This window comes from Schistocerca piceifrons, chromosome 4 (assembly GCF_021461385.2).
Source record: "Schistocerca piceifrons isolate TAMUIC-IGC-003096 chromosome 4, iqSchPice1.1, whole genome shotgun sequence".
Lineage (NCBI taxonomy): Eukaryota > Metazoa > Arthropoda > Insecta > Orthoptera > Acrididae > Schistocerca > Schistocerca piceifrons.
Genome location: NC_060141.1, coordinates 250,555,284 through 250,578,905, shown reverse-complemented (window position 1 = coordinate 250,578,905; position 23,622 = coordinate 250,555,284). Strand labels below are relative to the sequence as shown.

Sequence of the window (23,622 nt, the reverse complement as noted above, 5' to 3'; positions counted from 1 at the left end):
AACCGATCCCTTCTTCTGGTCAAGTTGTGCCACAAATTTCTCTTCTCTCCAATCCTATTCAATACTTCCTCATTAGTTATGTGATCTACCCATCTAATCTTCAGCATTCTTCTGTAGCACCACATTTCGAAAGCTTCTATTCTCTTCTTGTCCAAACTATTTATCGTCCATGTTTCACTTCCATACATGGCTACACTCCATACGAATACTTTCAGAAATGACTTCCTGACACTTAAATCTATACTGGATGTTAACAAATTTCTCTTCTTCAGAAACGCTTTCCTTGCCATTGCCAGCCTACATTTTATATCCTCTCTACTTCGACCATCATCAGTTATTTTGCTCCCCAAATAGCAAAACTCCTTTACTACTTTAAGTGCCTCATTTCCTAATCTAATTCCCTCAGCATCACCCGACTTAATTCGACTACATTCCATTATCCTTGTTTTGCTTTTGTTGATGTTCATCTTATATCCTCCTTTCAAGACACTGTCCATTCCATTCAACTGCTCTTCCAAGTCCTTTGCTGTCTCTGACAGAATTACAATGTCATCGGCGAACCTCAAAGTTTTTATTTCTTCTCCATGAATTTTAATACCTACTCCGAATTTTTCTTTTGTTTCCTTTACTGCTTGCTCAATATACAGATTGAACAACATCGGGAGAGGCTACAACCCTGTCTTACTCCCTTCCCAACCACTGCTTCCCTTTCGTGTCCCTCGACTCTTATAACTGCCATCTGGTTTCTGTACAAATTGTAAATAGCCTTTCGCTCCCTGTATTTTACCCCTGCCACCTTTAGAATTTGAAAGAGAGTATTCCAGTCAACATTGTCAAAAGCTTTCTCTAAGTCTACAAATGCTAGAAACGTAGGTTTGCCTTTCCTTAATCTTTCTTCTAAGATAAGTCGTAAGGTCAGCATTGCCTCACGTGTTCCAGTGTTTCTACGGAATCCAAACTGATCTTCCCCAAGGTTGGCTTCTACTAGTTTTTCCATTCGTCTGTAAAGAATTCGTGTTAGTATTTTGCAGCTGTGACTTATTAAGCTGATAGTTCGGTAATTTTCACATCTGTCAACACCTGCTTTCTTTGGGATTGGAATTATTATATTCTTCTTGAAGTCTGAGGGTATTTCGCCTGTTTCATACATCTTGCTCACCAGATGCTAGAGTTTTGTCAGGACTGGCTCTCCCACAGCCGTCAGTAGTTCCAATGGAATATTGTCTACTCCGGGGGCCTTGTTTCGACTCAGGTCTTTCAGTGCTCTGTCAAACTCTTCACGCAGTATCATATCTCCCATTTCTTCTTCATCTACATCCTCTTCCATTTCCATAATATTGTCCTCAAGTACATCGCCCTTGTATAGACCCTCTATATACTCCTTCCACCTTTCTGCTTTCCCTTCTTTGCTTAGAACTGGGTTTCCATCTGAGCTCTTGATATTCATACAAGTCGTTCTCTTATCTCCAAAGGTCTCTTTAATTTTCCTGTAGGCGGTATCTATCTTACCCCTAGTGAGATAGGCCTCTACATCCTTACGTTTGTCCTCTAGCCATCCCTGCTTAGCCATTTTGCACTTCCTGTCGATCTCATTTTTGAGACGTTTGTATTCCTTTTTTCCTGTTTCACTTACTGCATTTTTATATTTTCTCCTTTCATCAATTAAATTCAATATTTCATCTGTTACCCAAGGATTTCTACTAGCCCTCGTCTTTTTACCTACTTGATCCTCTGCTGCCTTCACTACTTCATCCCTCAAAGCTACCCATTCTTCTTCTACTGTATTTATTTCCCCCATTCCTGTCAATTGCTCCCTTATGCTCTCCCTGAATCTCTGTACACCTGTGGTTCTTTTAGTTTATCCAGGTCCCATCTCCTTAAATTCCCACCTTTTTGCAGTTTCTTCAGTTTTAATCTACAGGTCATAACCAATAGATTGTGGTCAGAGTCCACATCTGCCCCTGGAAATGTCTTACAATTTAAAACCTGGTTCCTAAATCTCTGTCTTACCATTATATAATCTATCTGATACCTTTTAGTATCTCCAGGGTTCTTCCATGTATACAACCTTCTTTCATGATTCTTAAACCAAGTGTTAGTTATGATTATGTTGTGCTCTGTGCAAAATTCGACCAGGCGGCTTCCTCTTTCATTTCTGTCCCCCAATCCATATTCACCTACTATGTTTCCTTCTCTCCCTTTTCCTACACTCGAATTCCAGTCACCCATGACTATTAAATTTTCGTCTCCCTTCACAATCTGAATAATTTCTTTTATTTCATCATACATTTCTTCAATTTCTTCGTCATCTGCAGAGCTAGTTGGCATATAAACTTGTACTACTGTAGTAGGCGTGGGCTTCGTATCTATCTTGGCCACAATAATGCGTTCACTATGCTGTTTGTAGTAGCTTACCCGCATTCCTATTTTCCTATTCATTATTAAACCTACTCCTGAATTACCCCTATTTGATTTTGTGTTTATAACCCTGTAGTCACCTGACCAGAAGTCTTGTTCCTCCTGCCACCGAACTTCACTAATTCCCACTATATCTAACTTCAACCTATCCATTTCCCTTTTTAAATTTTCTAACCTACCTGCCCGATTAAGGGATCTGACATTCCACGCTCCGATCCGTAGAACGCCAGTTTTCTTTCTCCTGATAACGACATCCTCTTGAGTAGTCCCCGCCCGGAGATCCGAATGGGGGACTATTTTACCTCCGGAATATTTTACCCAAGAGGACGCCATCATCATGTAATCATACAGTAAAGCTGCATGCCCTCGGGAAAAATTACGGCTGTAGTTTCCCCTTGCTTTCAGCCGTTCGCAGTACCAGCACAGCAAGGCCGTTTTGGTTATTGTTACAAGGCCAGATCAGTCAATCATCCAGACTGTTGCCCTTGCAACTACTGAAAAGGCTGCTGCCCCTCTTCAGGAACCACACGTTTGTCTGGCCTCTCAACAGATACCCCTCCGTTGTGGTTGCACCTACGGTACGGCTATCTGTATCGGTGAGGCACGCAAGCCTCCCCACCAACGGCAAGGTCCATGGTTCATGGGGGGACAGTTTTATGTCTTTCACCATATTTTATTTCTTCAGACAGTGTGGGGATAACATAGAATTTAAAGAAAATCATATTTTAGATTTTGGCATTTACTCGCTGTATGGAAGGTAGTAACTCTTGATACTGTACCCTGCAATAAAAAATACAGGGTTGTACACAGGAATGTGCACTATGTCATAACCCCCTGGCTTTGTATGTTACATTTGGATGCTACATTATTTTGTGAAACAAAATTGTTAACATTTTCTGTAATGTAAAATTGATATGTTTTTATTTTTGAAAAAATGTTACCAATAAATGACAATGGGTGTCGGTCCATGTGCATATGTTTGAGGGCGACAACTACTAAGATGTCCTGTTGGCTACTGAAAGTAATATTTGTCAGTTTGGTTGTGTCAATCAGAAGCAACAGTAGACACATGCTAATATCAGTGGGAAGATGTGTGCCCACAGTCTGACTTTTAGCAGATAACTTATGCACACCTTTTGGCACCATATTGTGTGGCTAGTTATGGTTAACAAAGAAGTATATTTGTGACCATATAAGAATTTTTAATATGGACATGCATATTGTATGTAAACATTATTGTACAACATGTACTTAGTAATTTTTAGATGTTTGGTTTGAGAATGGGCGTGTCAGCCCGAAACCGATAACCACTACAGCAAAACTGTGTATTTATGCAAATGAGAGGGACTAAATAAAGAAACTGTCAAATTTCCTCAGAACTGAACAGTTGTGGACCTCCCATCCCATGGCAGCATGACTCACATCTGCAACCTTTTCTTTCTGTTTAATACGTTCAAAGTAAACATTAAAAATGACAAAGCATTTATATGTTTATACAAAGCAAAACCATAAGATAGGAGCTTGAGGTGTCAACAACAAAAATCTCGTTAGGTAAGATGTCTGAGCATGGGACGTATGAGGACAACATGTTTCACAGGAACATCTCATCTTGAGCACATCCAATCTCTCTTAGTATGTGATACCATTTTATTTAACTCATACAGAATAGAAACCTTCTATTATCTAGCAAGTGCCTGCAGATAATGGAATGTCTATCAAGTGATTTTTATGTTTAGGGCCTAATCTGATTATTAGAAATGAGAAATTAATCATGCTATACCATTTATTGGACGGTATATAAATTTCAGGAGCAACATACTGTAAAGGATTTTGGCAGACATCACTACAAACCTCATGTACATAGACAGTTATTCCACTATTACTTCATTCAAATCTTCAGAACGCCAGTACACTAAGGTGACAAGTCACGTGGGATAGCAATATTCACACATACAGAAGGCAGTAGTATTGTATACACAAGGTATAAAAGGGCAGTGCAGTGGCGGACCGGCCATTTGTACCCGGGTGATTCATGTGAGAAGATTTCTGAGATGAATATGTGCGCACAGTGAGAATTAGCAGACTCTGAATACGGATTGCTAGTTGGAGAGAGATGTATGGGAATGCTTTTGCTAACAACATTTCATCACCTGCAGTGCTGCTCCTGAGCCGTTGACCATATCGGTTGGACCCTAGATGACTGGAGAATTGTGGCTTGGTCAAATGAGTTCCGACTTAAAGTGATAAGTGCTCATGGTAGTATTAGAGTGTGGTGCAGACCCCACGAAGCCATGGGCCCAAGTTGTCAGCAAGGCACTGAGACATGTGGTGTTGGCTCCATAGTGGTGTGAGCAGTGTTGACATGGAATGAACTGAGTCCTATGGTACAACTAAACTGATCGTTGACTCGAAATGGTTATTTTCAGCTACTTGGAGATCATTTGCAATCATTCATGGACTTCATGTTCCCAAATAATGATGGCATTTTTATAGATCACGGTGCACCATGTCACTGAGCCACAATTGTTAGCAACTGGTTTGAAGAACATTCAGGACAATTTGAGTGAATGATTTTGCCATGCAGATCAGCCAACACGAATCCCATCAAACATTTACGGGACATAATCAGGAAGTCAGTTCCTACACAGAATCCTACACCTGCAACACTTTTGCAAATATGGGCAGATATATTGGCAGCAGGGCTCTGTATTCCTGCAAGGCACTTCCAGAACCTTTTGCGTTCAAGTCACGTCGACTTGATGCACTACACTGGGCAAAAGTTGGTTAAACACCATATTAGGTGGTATCAGTGTACACTACTGAATAAATATCAGTCAACAGTCTTCCATATTTCCATTAAGTGTCATTAACTTCAGTGCGCTGTGTTACTCAACCCACAAAAAATGTTAATAGTTTTAAGAGCATTATTGGTTCATAATTTTCTCATAAATACAAATAAGCTGTCTTTGAATTTCTCTTTTCATGGCACTGCTGTTCTGGAGCCAAAAAAATACCAGAATACACAGTTTTAATCTGTCAGGAAGTTTCATATCAGCACACACTCCGCTGCAGAGTGAAAATTTCATTCTGGAAACATCCTCCAGGCTGTGGCTAAGCCATAACTCCACAATATCCTTTCTTCCAGAAGTGTAGTTCTGCAAGGTTCACGGGAGAACTTCTGTGATGTTTGGAAGGTAGGAGGTGAGGTACTGGCAAAATTGGAGCTGTGAGGATGGGTTGTGTTTGGGTAGCTCAGTTTGTAGAGCACTTGACCATGAAAGGCAAAGGTCCCGAGATCGAGTCTCGGTCCGGCACACAGTTTTAATCCTTCAGGAAGTTTTACCATAATTTCATTTAAAATAAAAACCTGTACAGCCCCCATTTCAGATGTTCTTAAGGTACGAAAACACACTATTTTAAGAGTTCCTTGTGAGTATTTAGAAAGGGAAAATACACTGACAACACAAGTGTTGTACCAGCCTTCCTAGAAAAAAAAAAAAAAATTACACAGAATGTGTCTTTCTCTGTTGGATGCAGTGGAGGTAAATCGTTTATATGACATTCAAATTAAATAATGGAGAAGGCCTTACAACAGCATGTGAAATTTCTCTCACCAGTTTTTGGAAGGAACTCATAAGTGCATGTTTCTGAGGATGATTCACCTCTTGTTCTTCTTGGTTCTGATATAAATTTGAGACATTGGTTTTGGAACTTATGTATGTAGCTACACTAAGTATTTCACGTACCGTTGTCCCATTCTTCTTTCGTATCGAGTGCAGTCCTGCTATTCCTCAACAAAACCTGTGGAGTCTCACATGCTCTGATAGCAAAAGAACGGATAATTGTTGACACATTTAGCTATAGCAACTATGTTTTGTCTGTGGTTCAGGTGTGGGGACCATATCCTGCTACTGATACAAGCAGTGCTTGATTGTACATACTGAATTTGTGAGTTACATTAGTCATATTCACTGGATGCCATGGAAAGTAGCCTCAGGGATGTGGAAAGAACTCAAAAATCTACATTTAATTTAAGTACAATACAGTGAAATTACTGTATTAGATTACTGATTTTAACTGTAAATTGACATAAATACTACTTTTAATTTTCCTTGAAGATACTGTTCAGTGAAGTAAAAGGAGTTTCCCTACAGAAAGTTCTTTACTACAGTCATAAATTCCACTAAAGTACATAATTTATTCGCGTAACATTTGCTCTGGTAGGTAGCTGAATGCATGCATGCCCATTTACATGGCTCCTTTCTGTATTAAAGTTAGTCACGTGAAGACTTTACAGAGATTGTTTTTGGTCGTAGTGTTATATTTGTGCTTTTCACTATTTTTTGTGAAAAGAGATATTTTGGTACTACTAACTGTGGACAAATCCATGGAGAAGAAATAAAAACTTTGAGGTTAGCCGATGACATTGTAATTCTGTCAGAGACAGGAAAGGACTTGGAAGAGCAGTTGAACGGAATGGACAGTCGGGTGATGCTGAGGGAATTAGATTAGGAAATGAGACACTTAAAGTAGTAGAGGAGTTTTGCTGTTTGGGGAGCAAAATAACTGATAATGGTCGAAGTAGAGAGGATATAAAATGTAGACTGGCAATGTCAAGGAAAGCATTTCTGCAGAAGAGAAATTTGTTAACATTGAGTATAGATTTAAGTGTCAGGAAGTCGTTTCTGAAAGTATTTGTATGGAGTGTAGCCATGTATGGAAGTGAAACATGGACGATAAATAGTTTAGACAAGAAGAGAATAGAAGCTTTCAAAATATGGTGCTACAGAAGAATGCTGAAGATTAGATGGGTAGATCACATAACTAATGAGGAAGTATTGAATAGGATTGGGGAGAAGAGAAGTTTGTGGCACAACTTGACCAGAAGAAGGGATCGGTTGGTACGACGTGTTCTGAGGCATCAAGGGATCACCAATTTAGTATTGGAGGGTATAAATCATAGAGGGGGACCAAGAGATGAATACACTAAGCAGATTCAGAAGGATGCAGGTTGCAGTAGGTACTGGGAGATGAAGAAGCTTGCACAGGATAGAGTAGCATGGAGAGCTGCATCAAACCAGTCTCAGGACTGAAGAACACAACAACAATAACAACAACACCAACAACAGTGGACATTAATCAATATGTATATTGTGAAGCAGTTGTCAAGATACCCAGTTTTTTGAGGGCTCTACAGAATTATCATACAAGTCTAATAACACACTTACGTATTCTAGAAATACTACCTCTGCTACTTGAACTTCTCCAGAAAATGCTTTCCATACTCATCCGTGAATGGAAATGTGTAGAAAGAACTGTTGTTGTTGTGGTCATGGTCTTCAGTCTCATTTGATACAGCTCTCCATGCTGCTCTATCCTGTGTAAGCCTCTTCATCTCCAGACAACTACTCCAACCTACATCCTTCTGAATCTGCTAAATGTATTCATCTTGCGGTCACCCTCTATGATTTTTATCCCCATACTTCCCTCCAGCACTAAATTGGTGATTGCTTGATGTCTCAGAATGAGTCCTACCAACTGATCCCCTCTTCTAGTTAGGCTGTGCTACAAATTTCTTTCCTCCCCAATTGTATTCAATACTCCTCATTAGTTATGTGATCTACCCATCTAATCTTCAGCGTTCTTCTGTTGCACCACATTTCATAACATTCTATTCTCTTCTTGTCTAAACTGTTTATCGTCCATGTTTCACTTCCATACATGGCCACACTCCAGAAAATACCTTCAGAAACGACTTCCTAACACTTAAATCTGTATCTGATGTTAACAAATTTCTCTTCTTCAGAAATGCTTTTTTTTCCATTGCCAGTCTCCATTTTATATCCTTTCTACTTTGGCCTTCATCAGCCATTTTGCTGCCCAAATAGCAAAACTCATCTGCTACTTTTTTGTTTCTCGTTTCCTAATCTAATTCCCTCAGCATCACCTGGTTTAATTCGGCTACATTCCATTATCCATGTTTTGCTTTTGTAGATGTTCATCTTATAACCTTCTTTTAAGGCAGTGTCCATTTCGTTCAACTGCTCTTCCAAATACTTTGCTGTCCTAACAGAATTACAATGTTATTAGCAAACCTCAGAATTTTTATTTCTTCTTCCTGAACTTTAATTTGCACTCCCAATCAAATTTTTCTTTTGTTTTCTTTACTGCTTACTCAGTGTACAGATTTAATTTCGGGCATAGGCTACAATCCTGTCTCACTCCATTCTTAACCATTGCTTCCCTTTCATGCCCATCGACTCTTAAAAATACTGTCTGGTTTCTGTAGAAATTGTAAATAGCCTTTTGCCCTTGTATTTTACCCCTGTTACCATCAAAATTTCAATGAGAGTATTGTAGTCAACGTTGTCAGAAACTTTCTGTAAGTCTACTTTCTCTAAGTCTGCAAATGCTGTAAACATTGGTTTGCCATTTAAACCTATCTTCTAATATAAGACATGAGGTTGGTGTTCCTTCATTTCTCTGGTATCCAAACTGATCTTCCATGAGGTCAGCTTCTACTAGTTTTACCATTCTTCTGTAAAGAAGTCATGTTAACATTTTGCAACCGTGACTAATTAAACTGGTAGTTTGGTAATTTTGACACCTGTCAGCACCTGCTTTCTTTGGAATTCAAATTATACATTCTTCTTGAAGTCTGAGGGTATTTCGCTTGTCTTGTGCAATTTGCAGACCAATCAGGAGAGTTTTGTCATGGTTGGCTCTCCCAAAGCCATCAGTAGTTCTGATGGAATGCTGTCTAATCCCGAGGCCCCGTTTTGATTTAGGTCTTTCAATGCTCTGTCAAATTCTTCTTCTGTTATCATATCTCCCATCTCATCTTCATCTATGTCATCTGCCATTTCTATAACATTTCATTCAAATTCATCTCCCTAATACAAGCCTTCTATAAGCTCTTTCCACCTTCAGCTTTCCCTTCTTTGCTTAGGACTGGTTTTCCATCAGAGCTCTTGATATTCATACAGCTGTTCTCATTTCTCCAAAGTTCTCTTTTTAATTTTCCTGTAGGCAGTATCTATCTTTCCTCTAGTGTATATACTACTATATCCTTATATTTGCCCTCTAGCCATTCCTTCATAGCCATTTTGCACTTCCTGTCTGTCTCATTTTTGAGATGTTTGTATTCCCTTTCACATACTTCATTTGTCACATTTTTATATTTTCTACTCTGGTCCATTAAATTTAATATCTTCTGTGATATCCAAGGATTTTTGCTAAGTCTTGTATTTTTACCTATTTGATCCTCTGCTGCTGCTCTTACTATTTCATCTCCTAAAGCTACCCCTTGTAGTTTCTTCATTTTTAAATTGCCTGCAGCAGTAATTGTGTGCTGCAAACATAGCTGGACCATGTTTGATGTTCTGATGACTTTGCTTAGAATTTACAGTATAGTTTGTAATGTGATTTAACCCTGTCCTTGATGCCAGGTAGTCTTCTCTTAGTTGTTGTTGTTGTTGTTGTTGTTGTGGTCTTCAGTCCTGAGACTGGTTTGATGCAGCTCTCCATGCTACTCTATCCTGTGCAAGCTTCTTCATCTCCCAGTACCTACTGCAGCCTACATCCTTCTGAATCTGCTTAGTGTATTCATCTCTTGGTCTCCCTCTACGATTTATACCCTCCACGCTGCCCTCCAATACTAAATTGGTGATCCCTCGATGTCTCAGAACATGTCCTACCAACTGATACCTTCTTCTAGTCAAGTTGTGCCACAAACTCCTCTTCTCCCCAATTCTATTCAATACCTCCTCATTAGTTATGTGATCTATCCATCTAATCTTCAGCATTCTTCTGTAGCACCACATTTCGAAAGCTTCTATTCTCTTCTTGTCTAAACTATTTATCGTCCACGTTTCACTTCCAAACGTGGCTACACTCCATACAAATACTTTCAGAAACGACTTCCTGACATTTAAATCTATACTCGATGTTAACAAATTTTTCTTCTTCAGAAACGCTTTCCTTGCCATTGCCACTCTACATTTTATATCCTCTCTATTTTTACCATCATTAGTTATTTTGCTCCCCAAATAGCAAAATTCCTTTACTACTTTAAGTGTCTCATTTCCTAATCTAATTCCCTCAGTATCACCCGACTTAATTTGACTACATTCCATTATCCTAGTTTTGCTTTTGTTGATGTTCATCTTATATCCTCCTTTCAAGACACTGTCCATTCCGTTCAACTGCTCTTCCAAGTCCTTTGCTGTCTCTGACAGAATTAAATGTCATCGGCGAACCTCAAAGTTTTGATTTCTTCTCCATGGATTTTAGTATCTACTCCGAATTTTTCATTTGTTTCCTTCACTGCTTGCTCAATATAGAGATTGAATAACATCGGGGAGAGGCTACAACCCTCTCTCACTCCCTTCCCAACCACTGATTCCCTTTCGTGTCCGTCGATTCTTATAACTGCCATCTGCTTTCTGTACAAATTGTAAATAGCCTTTCGCTCCCTGTATTTTACCCCTGCCACCTTCAGAATTTGAAAGAGAGTATTCCAATCAACATTGTCAAAAGCTTTCCCTAAGTCTACAAATGCTAGAAATGTAGGTTTGCCCTTCCTTAATCTATTTTCTAAGATAAGTCGTAGGGTCAGTATTGCCTCACGTGTTCCAGCATTTCTATGGAATCCAAACTGATCTTCCCCGAGGTCGGCTTCTATCAGGTTTTCCATTCGTATGTAAAGAATTCGCGTTAGTATTTTGCAGCCGTGGCTTATTAAACTGATAGTTCGGTAATTTTCACATCTGTCAACACCTGCTTTCTTTGGGATTGGAATTATTATATTCTTATTGAAGGCTGAGGGTATTTCGCCTGTCTCATACATCTTGCTCACCAGATGGTAGAGTTTTGTCAGGACTGGCTCTCCCAAAGCTGTCAGTAGTTCTAATGGAATGTTGTCTACTCCGGGGGCCTTGTTTCGACTCAGGTCTTTCAGTGCTCTGTCAAACTCTTCACGCAGTATCATATCTCCCATTTCATCTTCATCTACATCCTCTTCCATTTCCATAATATTGTCCTCAAGTACATCACACTTATATAGATCCTCTATATACTCCTTCCACCTTTCTGCTTTCCCTTCTTTGCTTAGAACTGGGTTTCCATCATAGCTCTTAATATTCATGCAAGTGGTTCTCCTTTCTCCAAAGGTCTCTTTAATTTTCCTGTAGGCAGTATCTATCTTACACCTAGTGAGATAAGCCTCTACATTCTTACATTTGTCCTCTAGCCATCCCTGCTTAGCCATTTTGCACTTCCTGTCGATCTCATTTTTGAGACATTTGTATTCCTTTTTGCCTGCTTCATTTACTGCATTTTTATATTTTCTCCTTTCATCAATTAAATTCAATATTTCTTCTGTTTCCCAAGAGTTTCTACTAGCCCTCGTGTTTTAACATATTTGATCCTCTACTGCCTTCACTATTTCATCCCTCAAAGCTACCCATTCTTCTTCTACTGTATTTCTTTCCCCCATTCCTGTCAATTGTTCCCTTATGCTCTCCCTGAAACTCTGTGCAACCTCTGGTTCTTTCAGTTTATCCAGGTCCCATCTCCTTTTTGCAGTTTCTTCATTTTTAATCTACAGTTCATAACCAATAGATTGTGGTCAGAGTCCACATCTGCCCCTGGAAATGTCTTGCAATTTAAAACCTGGTTCCTAAATCTCTGTCTTACCATTATATAAACTATCTGATACCTTTTAGTACCTCCAGGGTTCTTCCTTCCATGTATACAACCTTCCGTCATGATTCTTGAACCAAGTGTTAGCTATGATTAAGTTATGCTCTCTTAGTTATGCACAGTATTTTGATTCCATTATAACATAGGGTCTACATGCATGTTATCTTACTTACTGGTACATTGGTTAATTTCTTAGGAAAACAGTTCTCAAAGTAGCCTATGACTATGATACAGAACAGATTTTATTTTTTATTCACACCAGGAGTGTTGTGCACAATGTTCCACTCTATTTGACAAATTATTCTTTAAAATCTCAATTCTCTTTTTATTTATTACCTTTGTAGTGTAAATGAATTGTTCTCGTAAATAAACTGTAAGTGTGTTGAGCCTATTTGTGCTTCCCACATAGTGGTTACCATTCTGTGCTTTCGTTGCGTGAGCTATTGTAGAGCTTTTTTTCCGAGTAACTTACCACAAAGTTTAAAGTACTGGTAACTGTAACTTTTGCTGTGTATAAAAAAATTATGATTTCAAGCAGCACTTAAACTTTTCTGGAATGGTTTATGTTTGACAGACTTTGTAATGGCTTCAGCAGAAAGAAGCCACACATAAGTAGCTTTATTGTGAACCGCATCTGCTTTTAAATCTATACTAGTGCAACTGAGTTAAAGTATCCAAAAACTCCATAGTGTTCAAGAAATGCTGAAAATGTTGTAGACAACAAAAATATCTCTTTCATTTGGCATTTTTCTGCAAGTAACAGTTACAAGGACTTGTATAAACACTTTTACTGTTTGCTCTGTTTTTGTGACTTGTTTTTCCTATGACACTGAAATGATTTGTTAAACTTTGCAGCCTGTGGCCACAAATAAATGTCTACATCCTCTTGTTTAAAGACTCATTTGTTACAGAAGACATACATAGATAAATCCGTGTGTGTTCTCAGCGCCTTGTCTCCGAGGTGAATTTAATGAGCGGCCTACATCATCCAAACATTGTCGAGTACCATGATCGCATAATTGATAAAACTTCAGCTACTTTATATATAATAATGGAATGGTGCCCAGGAGGTGACCTCTCTGTACTTATAACAAAATGTATAAAGTGAGTTATCCAATTTGCTTTAATATGAAACTGTGGAGAGATTACCATTTAAATTTTGTTTCTTTTGCAACACTGTTTGACAGATTAATATGCAATATTCTTTTTATGTCCCTTAATTTAAGTCGCCTTGATTCCCAAGTTATGTTGCAGCACTAGATTTATAGAAGCTAATTATTTTATATTTGATTTCAGGAGGAATTTATCACTAGACGAAGGATTTATATGGCGTGTTCTCTATCAGATAGCACGCGCACTTCAAGCGTGCCACTCCCAGCTTCCATCTGGAACATTGTTGCATAGAGATGTGAAACCAGCAAATGTCTTCTTAGATTCAGATAACAATGCAAAACTTGGTGATTTTGGGTTGGCACGTATTCTAAATAGTGACAGTAGCTGTAGTCAGACGTTTGTTGGCACACCTTACTACATGAGTCCTGTGAGTATACTGTATTTGCTTAAACTTCATAAACTGAGTTTTATAAACACAGAATTTTTCATGAAGTAGATGTTTTACTGCCTTTATTACCAAATCTTAGTCATTCACCAGTCATGGAAAGACAAATTATGTCAATTTTACACTTCAAGAATACATACAATTAGGAATAAAGTAGATTAAGTAAATTAGAAATAAAGTAGAAATATATTAAAATATTAATAAAACTTGTAAGATGAGTGTTTTGCTAAATAATTATGAGACATAGGCATTCAGTAGTTTACTTAGTCAAAAGTGATAGCATCTTAAATTAATAATAATAAAATTAGTCATAATATAACAACTGGTTTGACTATAGTGGGGAACTGAATGGGGAACTCAACGAGGCTCACCTATGGAACTGTAGGCTTTGCAAAAAAGACAGCAGAATCACAGAGCAGGAGACAAAGATTTGTACCCTTCAGGCTGAATTAGATAATGTGAAATTTGAACTAGATAGGTTAAAGGGAGTAATAGATCTGTGAGATTGAGTAAAGGTAACAAACAGTGGGCAAAAGGAGAACAGCTCTTTAACATCACCTATATTTGAGCAAACGATAACAAATAAATTTGACTTGTTAACTGATGTAGGAGGGGAAGAGTGTAACCCAGCAGTAGGTCACAGTAGTGTACAGAAGACTTCTAGCAAACAAACTCATTGTAGGTCACTACCAAAAGAGAGTAGGAAGAGAAGAGCCTTGCTGCAAGGTAGCACTCATGGGAGGGGTATAGGCCAGATGATATGGGACAAATTAGTGGGGACCGATGGCCCTTGTAGTCTGGTCCCTTCCATCCCACAAACCATGCAACCAACAAATTAGTGAGAGTATATCAGGTCACAACTACTGTGAAGCCAAGTGCTAGCCTTAGCCAGGTGACAGAGGATGTAGAGAATTTGCGCCAAGATTTTGGCAAAGAGGATCAGGTTATTACAGCTGGTGGAGCAGGGAATAGTGTGGCAAAGGACAGTAGAAATGGGACTACCAGCTATACAAGCAAATGTGAGTTTTGTGGAGGTCCTGCAGTGCTGTGACCATCCTTGGGTAAACACGGCTGTGAACCGTGTGAACACTGAGTTGAGCAGACTGTTGCTGAGTGAAATGAAATCTCGTATGACTGCTGTGCCACTTGCTACAATTGGGAGATGAGAATATACTAGATATTGCCTACAACTGAATAAAAGAGGGACAGATAGGTTGGCTGAGCTTCTTGCAGATAATATATGGGGGGGGGGGGGGGGGGGGAGCTACCATCACACATATCAAGGTCCTTGAGCTTACTGGTGTCTGAGAGGCATATTTTTAGGTTAGAATCAGGATTTAGGAACCCTGTTTTCAAAGAAGTGAAAATAACAGAAGAGCCCCACAAAATGGTTCATAACACATAGAAAATTAAGGTTAGCTATTTCATCAAAATATTACAGGAATGAGTAGTAAGGTAGAAGGGCTTCTTGTCAGGAAAATTTAAAGGTCTGAAAAAAATAATAATGTGCCTGTGTAAGTATGTTACATGTAAAAGATTACACCATTTCAGCCTACCCCATGCAGAAATAACATAGGAAAAGGAGGAGTTGCTACGTACATTAAGACAGAACACATGTTCAAAAACATTGAGATAAGTATATTTTGTAGTGATCAGCTCACACAAGTGTGTGCTTGTGAATTAAAGCTGACAAAAGTTCACTTTTAATTGCAGCTGTATATAGATCCCCACTGGGAAATTTTGAATTATTTATGAGGAATCTGTATTCCTAATTGTGGTGTCTATCACACACACAAAGCAGTTAAACAATGGAAAATCCGGAATGGCATATAAAAATATTATGAAAAGGATATTTGCTAATCACCATATAGAGGAGAAGCTGAGTCGCAGATAGACACAACAAAAAGACTGTTGGTAAGTGAGCTTTTGGCAAACAAGGCATTCTTCGAAAGTAAAGCTCATTTTCCGAAAGTCTTTTCGTTATGCCTATCTGCGACTCAGCATCTCTGCTACATGGTGAGTAGCAACTGTCCTTTCCATAATATTGTTGCAGAGCAAGCAATTAAAATGCTCTCTCTGACCATGATGCACAGTTAGCTAGGATAAACAACATATGCGTTACAGTATGGATACTTCTCAGTGGAAATCAGCTAGGATAAGTAACGACTCCAGGGCAAATGTGTTTATAGTTTACAGGAGATGACATGGGATGTAATATGTAATAAGCAAATGCAAACATAAAATTAAATCTATTCCATGATAAATCCATATAATTGAAAACAGCTTTCCACATAAGCTAATCAGAAAGGGCACTAAACAGCCATGTAAAAAAATAATGGATCAATAGAGAGATTAAAGTATCTCGTGAAAGGAAAAGGAAAATGTATCTTTTGGCAAGGAGAAGTAGGGATCCTGCAGTAGTTGCACACTACAAAAACAATTAAAAATTAGTTAGAGAGGGTATAAGGTCAGAAATCAGTACTTCTGACAACAAACTTAAGGCTATATGAAATGGAGTGAAGTGCCAGGACAACCAGCCACAGAACAAGACGTCACTATTGAACTGAATGGAAGGGGTATAAATGATGAATCACAGGTAGCAAATGTATTTAATACTCAATTCTCAAGTAAAGTAGAAAGCATAGGGACAAACAGTTAAAGAGCAAAATAACAGCAACATGTTGAAAATGTAACTTTCATAAAATCCAATCATGTGAATGTATTACCAATTACACATTCTCTCAATAATAAAAGCTCATCTGGTTTTGATGATATTTTCAATAGAGCGTTAAAATTTTCTTCCCATGTAATAAGCCTAGTTCTTTCTGAAACATGTAATGCATCACTAACTCAAGGCATTTTTCCAGAGAAACTGAAATATGCCATTTTTAAATTCCTCTTTAAAAAAAGTGATAAGGGAGATGTCAGTAACTTCTGACCTATTTCACTGCTGTCATTCTCCAAAATTTTTGAGATGATGATGTCTTCTAAAGTAGTATCTCACCTTAGCAACAATAGTATCCTTAGCAAATCACATTTTGGGTTTCAGAGGGGTTGCTCTACTGAGACTGCCATTTACACGTTTACTCACCAGGTTTTATGAGCATTAAATAATAAAATAGTGCCAGTTAGTATTTTCTGTGACCCCTCTAAGGCATTTGACTGTGTGAATCACAGTATTCTCGATAAATTAACATTTTGTGGGATTTATGGTGCAGGCAACCAATGGATAATGTCATATCTAACCAAAAGAACGCTCTTGTACATAGTAATTCAAGCAAGACAGTCCAGGGACATAATTCTGACCAGGGAGGAACAACATACGGAATTCCTCAAGGTTCAGCCATAGGACCACTACTGTTCCTTATATATGTAAATAGTCTTCTATCTAGTATACAGGGTGGTCCATTGATAGTGACTGGGCCAAATATCTCACGAAATAAGCATCAAACGAAAAAACTACAAAGAACGAAACTCGTCTAGCTTGAAGGGGGAAACCAGATGGCGGTATGGTAGGCCCGCTAGATGGCGCTGCCATAGGTCAAACGGATATCAACTGCGTTTTTTAAAATAGGAACCCCCATTTTTTATTACATATTCGTGTAATACGTAAAGAAATACGAATGTTGTAGTTGGACCACTTTTTTCGCTTTGTGATAGATGGTGCTGTAATAGTCACAAACGTATAAGTACGTGGTATCACGTAACATTCCGCCAGTACGGACGGTATTTGCTTCGTGATACATTACCCGTGTTAAAATGGACCGTTTACCAACTGCGGAAAAGGTCGATATCGCGTTGATGTATGGCTATTGTGATCATAGCATGTGCTACGTATGCTGCTCGGTTCCCTGGACGACATCATCCAAGTGTGCAGACCATTGGCCAGATAGTTACGTTATTTAAGAAAACAGGAAGTGTTCAGCCACATGTGAAATGTCAACCACGACCTGCAACAAATGATGATGCCCGAGTACGTGTTTTAGCTACTGCCGCGGCTGATCCGCACATTAGTTGCAGACAAACTGCGCGAGAATCGGGAATCTCAAAAACGTCAGTGTTGAGAATGCTACATCAACATCGATTGCACCCATACCATATTTCTATGCATGAGCAATTGCATGGCGATGACTTTGAACGTCATGTCAGTTCTTCCACTGGGCATAAGAGAAATTATGAGATGATGACAGATTTTTTGCAAGCGTTCTATTTAGCGACGAAGCTGCATCATTCACCAACAGCGGTAACATAAATCGGCGTAATATGCACTATTGGGCAATGGAAAATCCATGATGGCTGCGACAAGTGGAACATCAGTGACCATGGCGGGTTAATGTATGGTGTGGCATTATGGGAGGAAGGGTAATTGGCCCCCATTTTATCGATGGCAATCTAAATGATGCAATGTATGCTGATTTCCTATGTAATGTTCTACTGATGTTACTACAAGATCTTTCACGGCATGACAGAATCCTGATGTACTTCCAACATGATGGATGTCCGGCACATAGCTCGCATGCGGTTGAAGCGGTATTGAATAGCCTATTTCATGACAGGTGGATTGGTCGTCGAAGCACCGCACCAGGCCCGCACATTCACCGGATCTGATGTCCCTGGATTTCTTTCTGCGGGGAAAGTTGAAGGATATTTGCTATCGTGATCCACCGACAACGCCTGACAACATGCGTCAGCTCATTGTCAATGCATGCACGAACATTACGGAAGGGGAACTACTCGCTGTTGAGAGGAATGTCGTTACACGTATTGCCAAATGCATTGAGGTTGATGGACATCAATTTGAGCATTTATTGCATTAATGTGGTATTTACAGGTAATCACGCCATAACAGCATGCATTCTCAGAAATGATAAGTTCACAAAGATACATGTATCACATTGGAACAACCGAAATAAAACATTCAAACGTACCTACGTTCTATATTTTAATTTAAGAAACCTATCTGTTACCAACTGTTTGTCTAAAATTGTGAGCTATATGTTTGTGACTATTATAGTGCCATCTATCACAAAGCGGAAAAAGTGGTCCCACTAAAATATTCATATTTCTTTACGTACTACAAGAATATGTAATAAAAAATGGGGTTTCCTATTAAAAAAAAAAACACACAGTTGATATCCATTTGACCTATGGCAGCGCCATCTATCGGGCCAACCATAGAACCACGTGGTTCCCCCTTCAAGCTAGACAAGTTTTGTTCTTTGTAGTTCTTTCGTTTGACACGTATTTCATGAGATATTTGGCTCGGCCACTATCAATGGACCACCCTGTATAACAATCACAATTAGTTCTTTTTGCAGATGACACTGGTATCGTATTCAATCCAAACATATGTACAGAAACAGAAGAAATGGTAAACAAAGTTATTAAAAGTATCATTGACTGCTTTTCTGTGAGTGGTCTCATCTTCAATATTAAAAAGATGCAGCATAATCAGTTCTGCACATCTAGAGGTACTACATCTACATCTACATCCATACTCCGCAAACCACCTGACGGTGTGTGGCGTATTGTTCGTGGAAAGAAGAATTGTCGGTATGCCTCTGTGTGGGCTCTAATCTGTCTGATTTTATCCTCATGGTCTCTTCACGAGATATACGTAGGAGGGAGCAATATACTGCTTGACTTCTCGGTGAAGGCATGTTCTCGAAACTTCAACAAAAGCCCATACGGAGCTACTGAGCATCTCTCCTGCAGAGTCTTCCACTGGAGTTTATCTATCATCTCCGTAACGCTTTCGCGATTACTAAATGACCCTGTAACGAAGCGTGCTGCTCTCCTTTGGATCTTCTCTATCTCTTCTATCAACCCCATCTGGCACGGATCCCACACCGCTGAGCAGCATTCAAGCAGTAGGCGAACAAGTGTACTGTAACCTACTTCCTTTGTTTTCGGATTGCATTTCCCTAGGATTCTTCCAATGAATCTCAGTCTGTATTCGCAGCACATTACACTTGTCTACATTGAGATTCAATTGCCGTTCCCTGCACCATGTGTCAATTCGCTGCAGATCCTCCTGCATTTCAGTACAATTTTCCATTGTTACAACCTCTCGATATACCACAGCATCGTCCGCAAAAAGCCTCAGTGAACTTCCGAAGTCATCCACAAGGTCATTTGTGTATATTGTGAATAGCAACGATCCTACGACACTCCCCTGCGGCACACCTGAAATCACTCTTACTTCAGAAGACTTCTCTCCATTGAGAATGACATGCTGCGTTCTGTTATCTAGGAACTCTTCAATCCAATCACATAATTGGTCTGATAGTCATATGCTCTTACTTTGTTCATTAAACGACTGTGGGGAACTGTATCGATCGCCTTGCGGATGTCAAGAAACATGGCATCTACCTGGGAACCCGTGTCTATGGCCCTCTGAATCTCGTGGACGAATAGCGCGAGCTGGGTTTCACACGATCGTCTTTTTCGAAACCCATGCTGATTCCTACAGAGTAGATTTCTAGTCTCCAGAAAAGTCATTATACTCAAACATAATACATGTTCCAAAATTCTACAAGTGACAGACGTTAGAGATATAGGTCTATAGTTCTGCACATCTGTTCGACGTCCCTTCTTGAAAACGGGGATGACATGTACCCTTTTCCAATCGTTTGGAACGCTATGCTCTTCTAGAGACCTATGGTACACTGCTGCAAGAAGGGGGGCAAGTTCCTTCGCGTACTCTGTGTAAAATCGAACTGGTATCTCATCAGGTCCAGCGGCCTTTCCTCTTTAGAGAGATTTTAATTGTTTCTCTCTCCCTCTGTCATCTATTTCGATATCTACAATTTTGTCATCTGTGCGACAATCTAGAGAAGGAACATCAATAATAAGTGTAACACAAGGTGATGAAATCATAAATAGGATGTAAATTTCAAAATCTTAAGGATCCATATTGATGAAAATCTTTTAGAGCTCCTAAAACAACTTAGTTCAGCCACATTTGCACTTAGAATCGATGCAAATCTTGGGGAGAGACATATCAGTAAGTTGACACTTTTTCATGTTTTCATTCAATAATGCCATATGGAGTAATATTCTGGGGTAACTTATCTTCTCCACTGCACAAAAACGTGCTGTAAGCATAATATGTGGTGCTCACCCATGATCATCTTGTAAACATCTGTTTAAAGAGTCCGACATTCTGACTACTGCTTCAAACTGTATGTATTCCCTCATGAAGTATGTTGTAAATAATCCATTACAGTTCAAAAGGAACAGTGAGGTACATAATTAAAATACCAGAAGGAAAAATGGCATTCATTACTCCACATTAAGGTTGTCTAAAGCACAAAAGATGGTGCACAATGCTACAACAAAACTTTTTGATGACTTACAATTCTGCAACAAGAATTTTTGATGACTTACCCAGTGATGTAAAATGTCTAACAGACAACAAAATAGAAATGATAACAAACTGCGAAAGATTGCCCTTCACAACTCCTATTGTGTAAAAGAATTTCTGTTACTGTAATGTGTAGAAGATGGTGGGTAGGAATTACTAACTCACAGCCCTCCATCTTTTTTCTTTTTGTAAAATAGAGAGAGAGAAAATTAAGGAAAAAAACCTTAGAAATGTTCAGAATGTAACCGTATGCACAAATTAATTTACAGTCATTCTGATACATCGTGCTAAATGATCCACGGAACATAACTAACTAACTTTATCAGATTTAGGTGCATTCTCTAGCTGTTCCACAGGTCCGCTTTCTGACATCAGTCTAAAAAAATTATTAACTGATAACAGAGGTCAACGTTTTAAATAGTATCCTGAATTTTGGTCTAAACTTTTCCAGTAGTGAGAACTCAGCTTCAGGAGGCAGCATATTAAACGTACTTATTTCTGCTACAGGAAAGCTGTCATGTTTTGGATAACTGACAATTTTAGAACATTGTAAAGTGGTTTTCATGCCTGATATTAAAGGCTTCCCAGTTTTCTTTATGTAATTAAAGGAATTTAAGACGAGATGTGGAGGTGGCCTTGCCTGCAACTATTGAGCATGCAGGGTGCAGTCATCTGCAAGTTGTGGCTCAAGTTGGCACCTGTCACATGGTTTCTGAAGGCATCCTCGATTCATATAGGTGGCTGGTGGGAGTGCTTAAGACTAGTGGCCTCACTCATGAGATGCAAGCAGCTCTCGCAGTTTGCAGCATTGTTGCCAGAGTTCATCGGGGTCCTTTTGTTTGGAGCTGAGTAGACGGTCTCAACCAAAGGATTTGTCAACTCTGTGACAGTCTTGACTGGTCTGTATTATCAGCTGGAGTTTGTAGGACTCCCCTTTAGGGGTCAGGGGTGCATTACACGAAAGAAGCAGTTACTCGGGTAGCAGAGTACTAGTAGAGTGCACATGAGGGTTTTTTAGGCTATGTGGTAGTTTGAGGTACTCTGATGAACACTCTCCAATCAATACGCAGCAAAAGATGTCAGACTGCGTTCAGAGTAAAGACACTTCAACTATCACAATATTATCTGTAATTTGTCAAGATATTCATAACACAGTTCCCTAATTTGCGGCCCTCTGGGAAAGTTCTCATACTCAAATTATTCTCAGAAGCAAGAGCTGGCTTCAGCCTAAAGTGGAGAGCTTTGAGATATTTAGTGAGTCATTGAACATACAAGTACATCAGCAAGACAGATTAGAGGCCACAGGAGAGGGAGTGTTTGGTATAGTTGACAAAAATATTCTCTCTATTAAAGCTGAAGTTGAGAGTGACAGTGAAGTGCCATATAACTGTTCTAGGTGAAACCAAATTAATTGTTGGATGTTTTTAACAGCCACTCAATTCTGCTATGACAATTCTAGAGTCATTCAAATAATGTTTGTGGTCAGTGGTGTGTAAATACCCAGATCATGCATAGTTAGTTGGTGGTGACTTTAATCTTCTGAGTATAGACTGGGATGTCTTATGGATTCGTTGCAGGGGGTAGATAAAGACGGTCATGCGAAGTATTTTTGAACAACTTGTCTGAAAACTGTCTTGAGCAGCTAGCTCAGTAGCCCAAACGCAATGGAAATAGTTTGGACCTTGTAGCTACAGATAAGCCGGACCTAATCGACAACATTAGTATAGAAACTGGGATTAGTGATCATGATGTCATTATAGCAACTATGGTTATGAAATTTAATAAGTCAGTCGAGAAGGCTAGGAGAGTACTTCTGCTAGAAAGAGCAGGTAAGCAGTTGTTAGCATCTAACTGAGACAGTGTATTGACGTCACTTAATTCCAAAAATAGGCTTAGAGAAATTATTGGCAGAATTTAAGGAGATGGTAAATTGTGGTCTAAAGAATTATGTGCCTAATAAATGGATTAAGGATTGGAAAGACCCACCATGGTTTAATAATGAGATTCGGAAACTACTGAGGAAACTGAGGCTGTTGCACTCTTGGTTCAAAAAATAACATGCAAATGACAACAAGCGAAGGTTAGTAGAGATTCGTGCGTCTGTGAAAAAAATCTATGCCCAAAGCATACAGTTACCACCACCATCATACCTCAGAAAAAGATATGGCGAAGAACCCGAGAAAATTCTGGTCATATGTAAAATCACTACATGAGTTCATGTCACTTGTTGACGAGTCTGGTGTGGCACTTGAAAATAGCGAAACGAAAGCCGAAGTTTTAAATTTCATGTTCAAGAAACTGTTCACGCAGGAGAATTGTACAACCATACCGTCCTGTGACCAACGAACAGACATGGATGACATAGTAATAGTTGAGTGCCCATAAGCCCCAACACACACACGACATAGTAATAAGCATCCCCATCTGTCCGCAGATGGGGACGAAACTTTGGGTTTTGAGGTGAAATCCATTTTACCACGACATAATAGCCTGGAACATTTTATTAACTGTGACATTTCCAGCTGTGAAAGTTCACGTTTTACAATAACAGTCTCTCTTGTAGAGAAGGAACTGAAGG

General features: G+C 39.1%; 1 protein-coding gene across 6 annotated transcripts in view; it reads left to right on the top strand.

Moving 5' to 3' along the window:
* Positions 1–23,622, top strand: part of LOC124796352 (serine/threonine-protein kinase Nek2-like) — a 70,247-nt gene that overhangs the window by 13,175 nt on the left and 33,450 nt on the right. For 3 of the 6 annotated variants that reach the window (XM_047260502.1, XM_047260501.1, XM_047260505.1), the window contains exons 2-3: positions 13,067–13,224; positions 13,417–13,660. In XM_047260502.1, the coding sequence (XP_047116458.1) occupies positions 13,067–13,224; positions 13,417–13,660 (402 nt within the window). Of the gene's footprint in view, positions 1–3,909; positions 4,051–13,031; positions 13,225–13,416; positions 13,661–23,622 lie in introns of those variants that run through there. The other 3 variants (XM_047260503.1, XM_047260504.1, XM_047260506.1) reach the window with 3 other exon arrangements.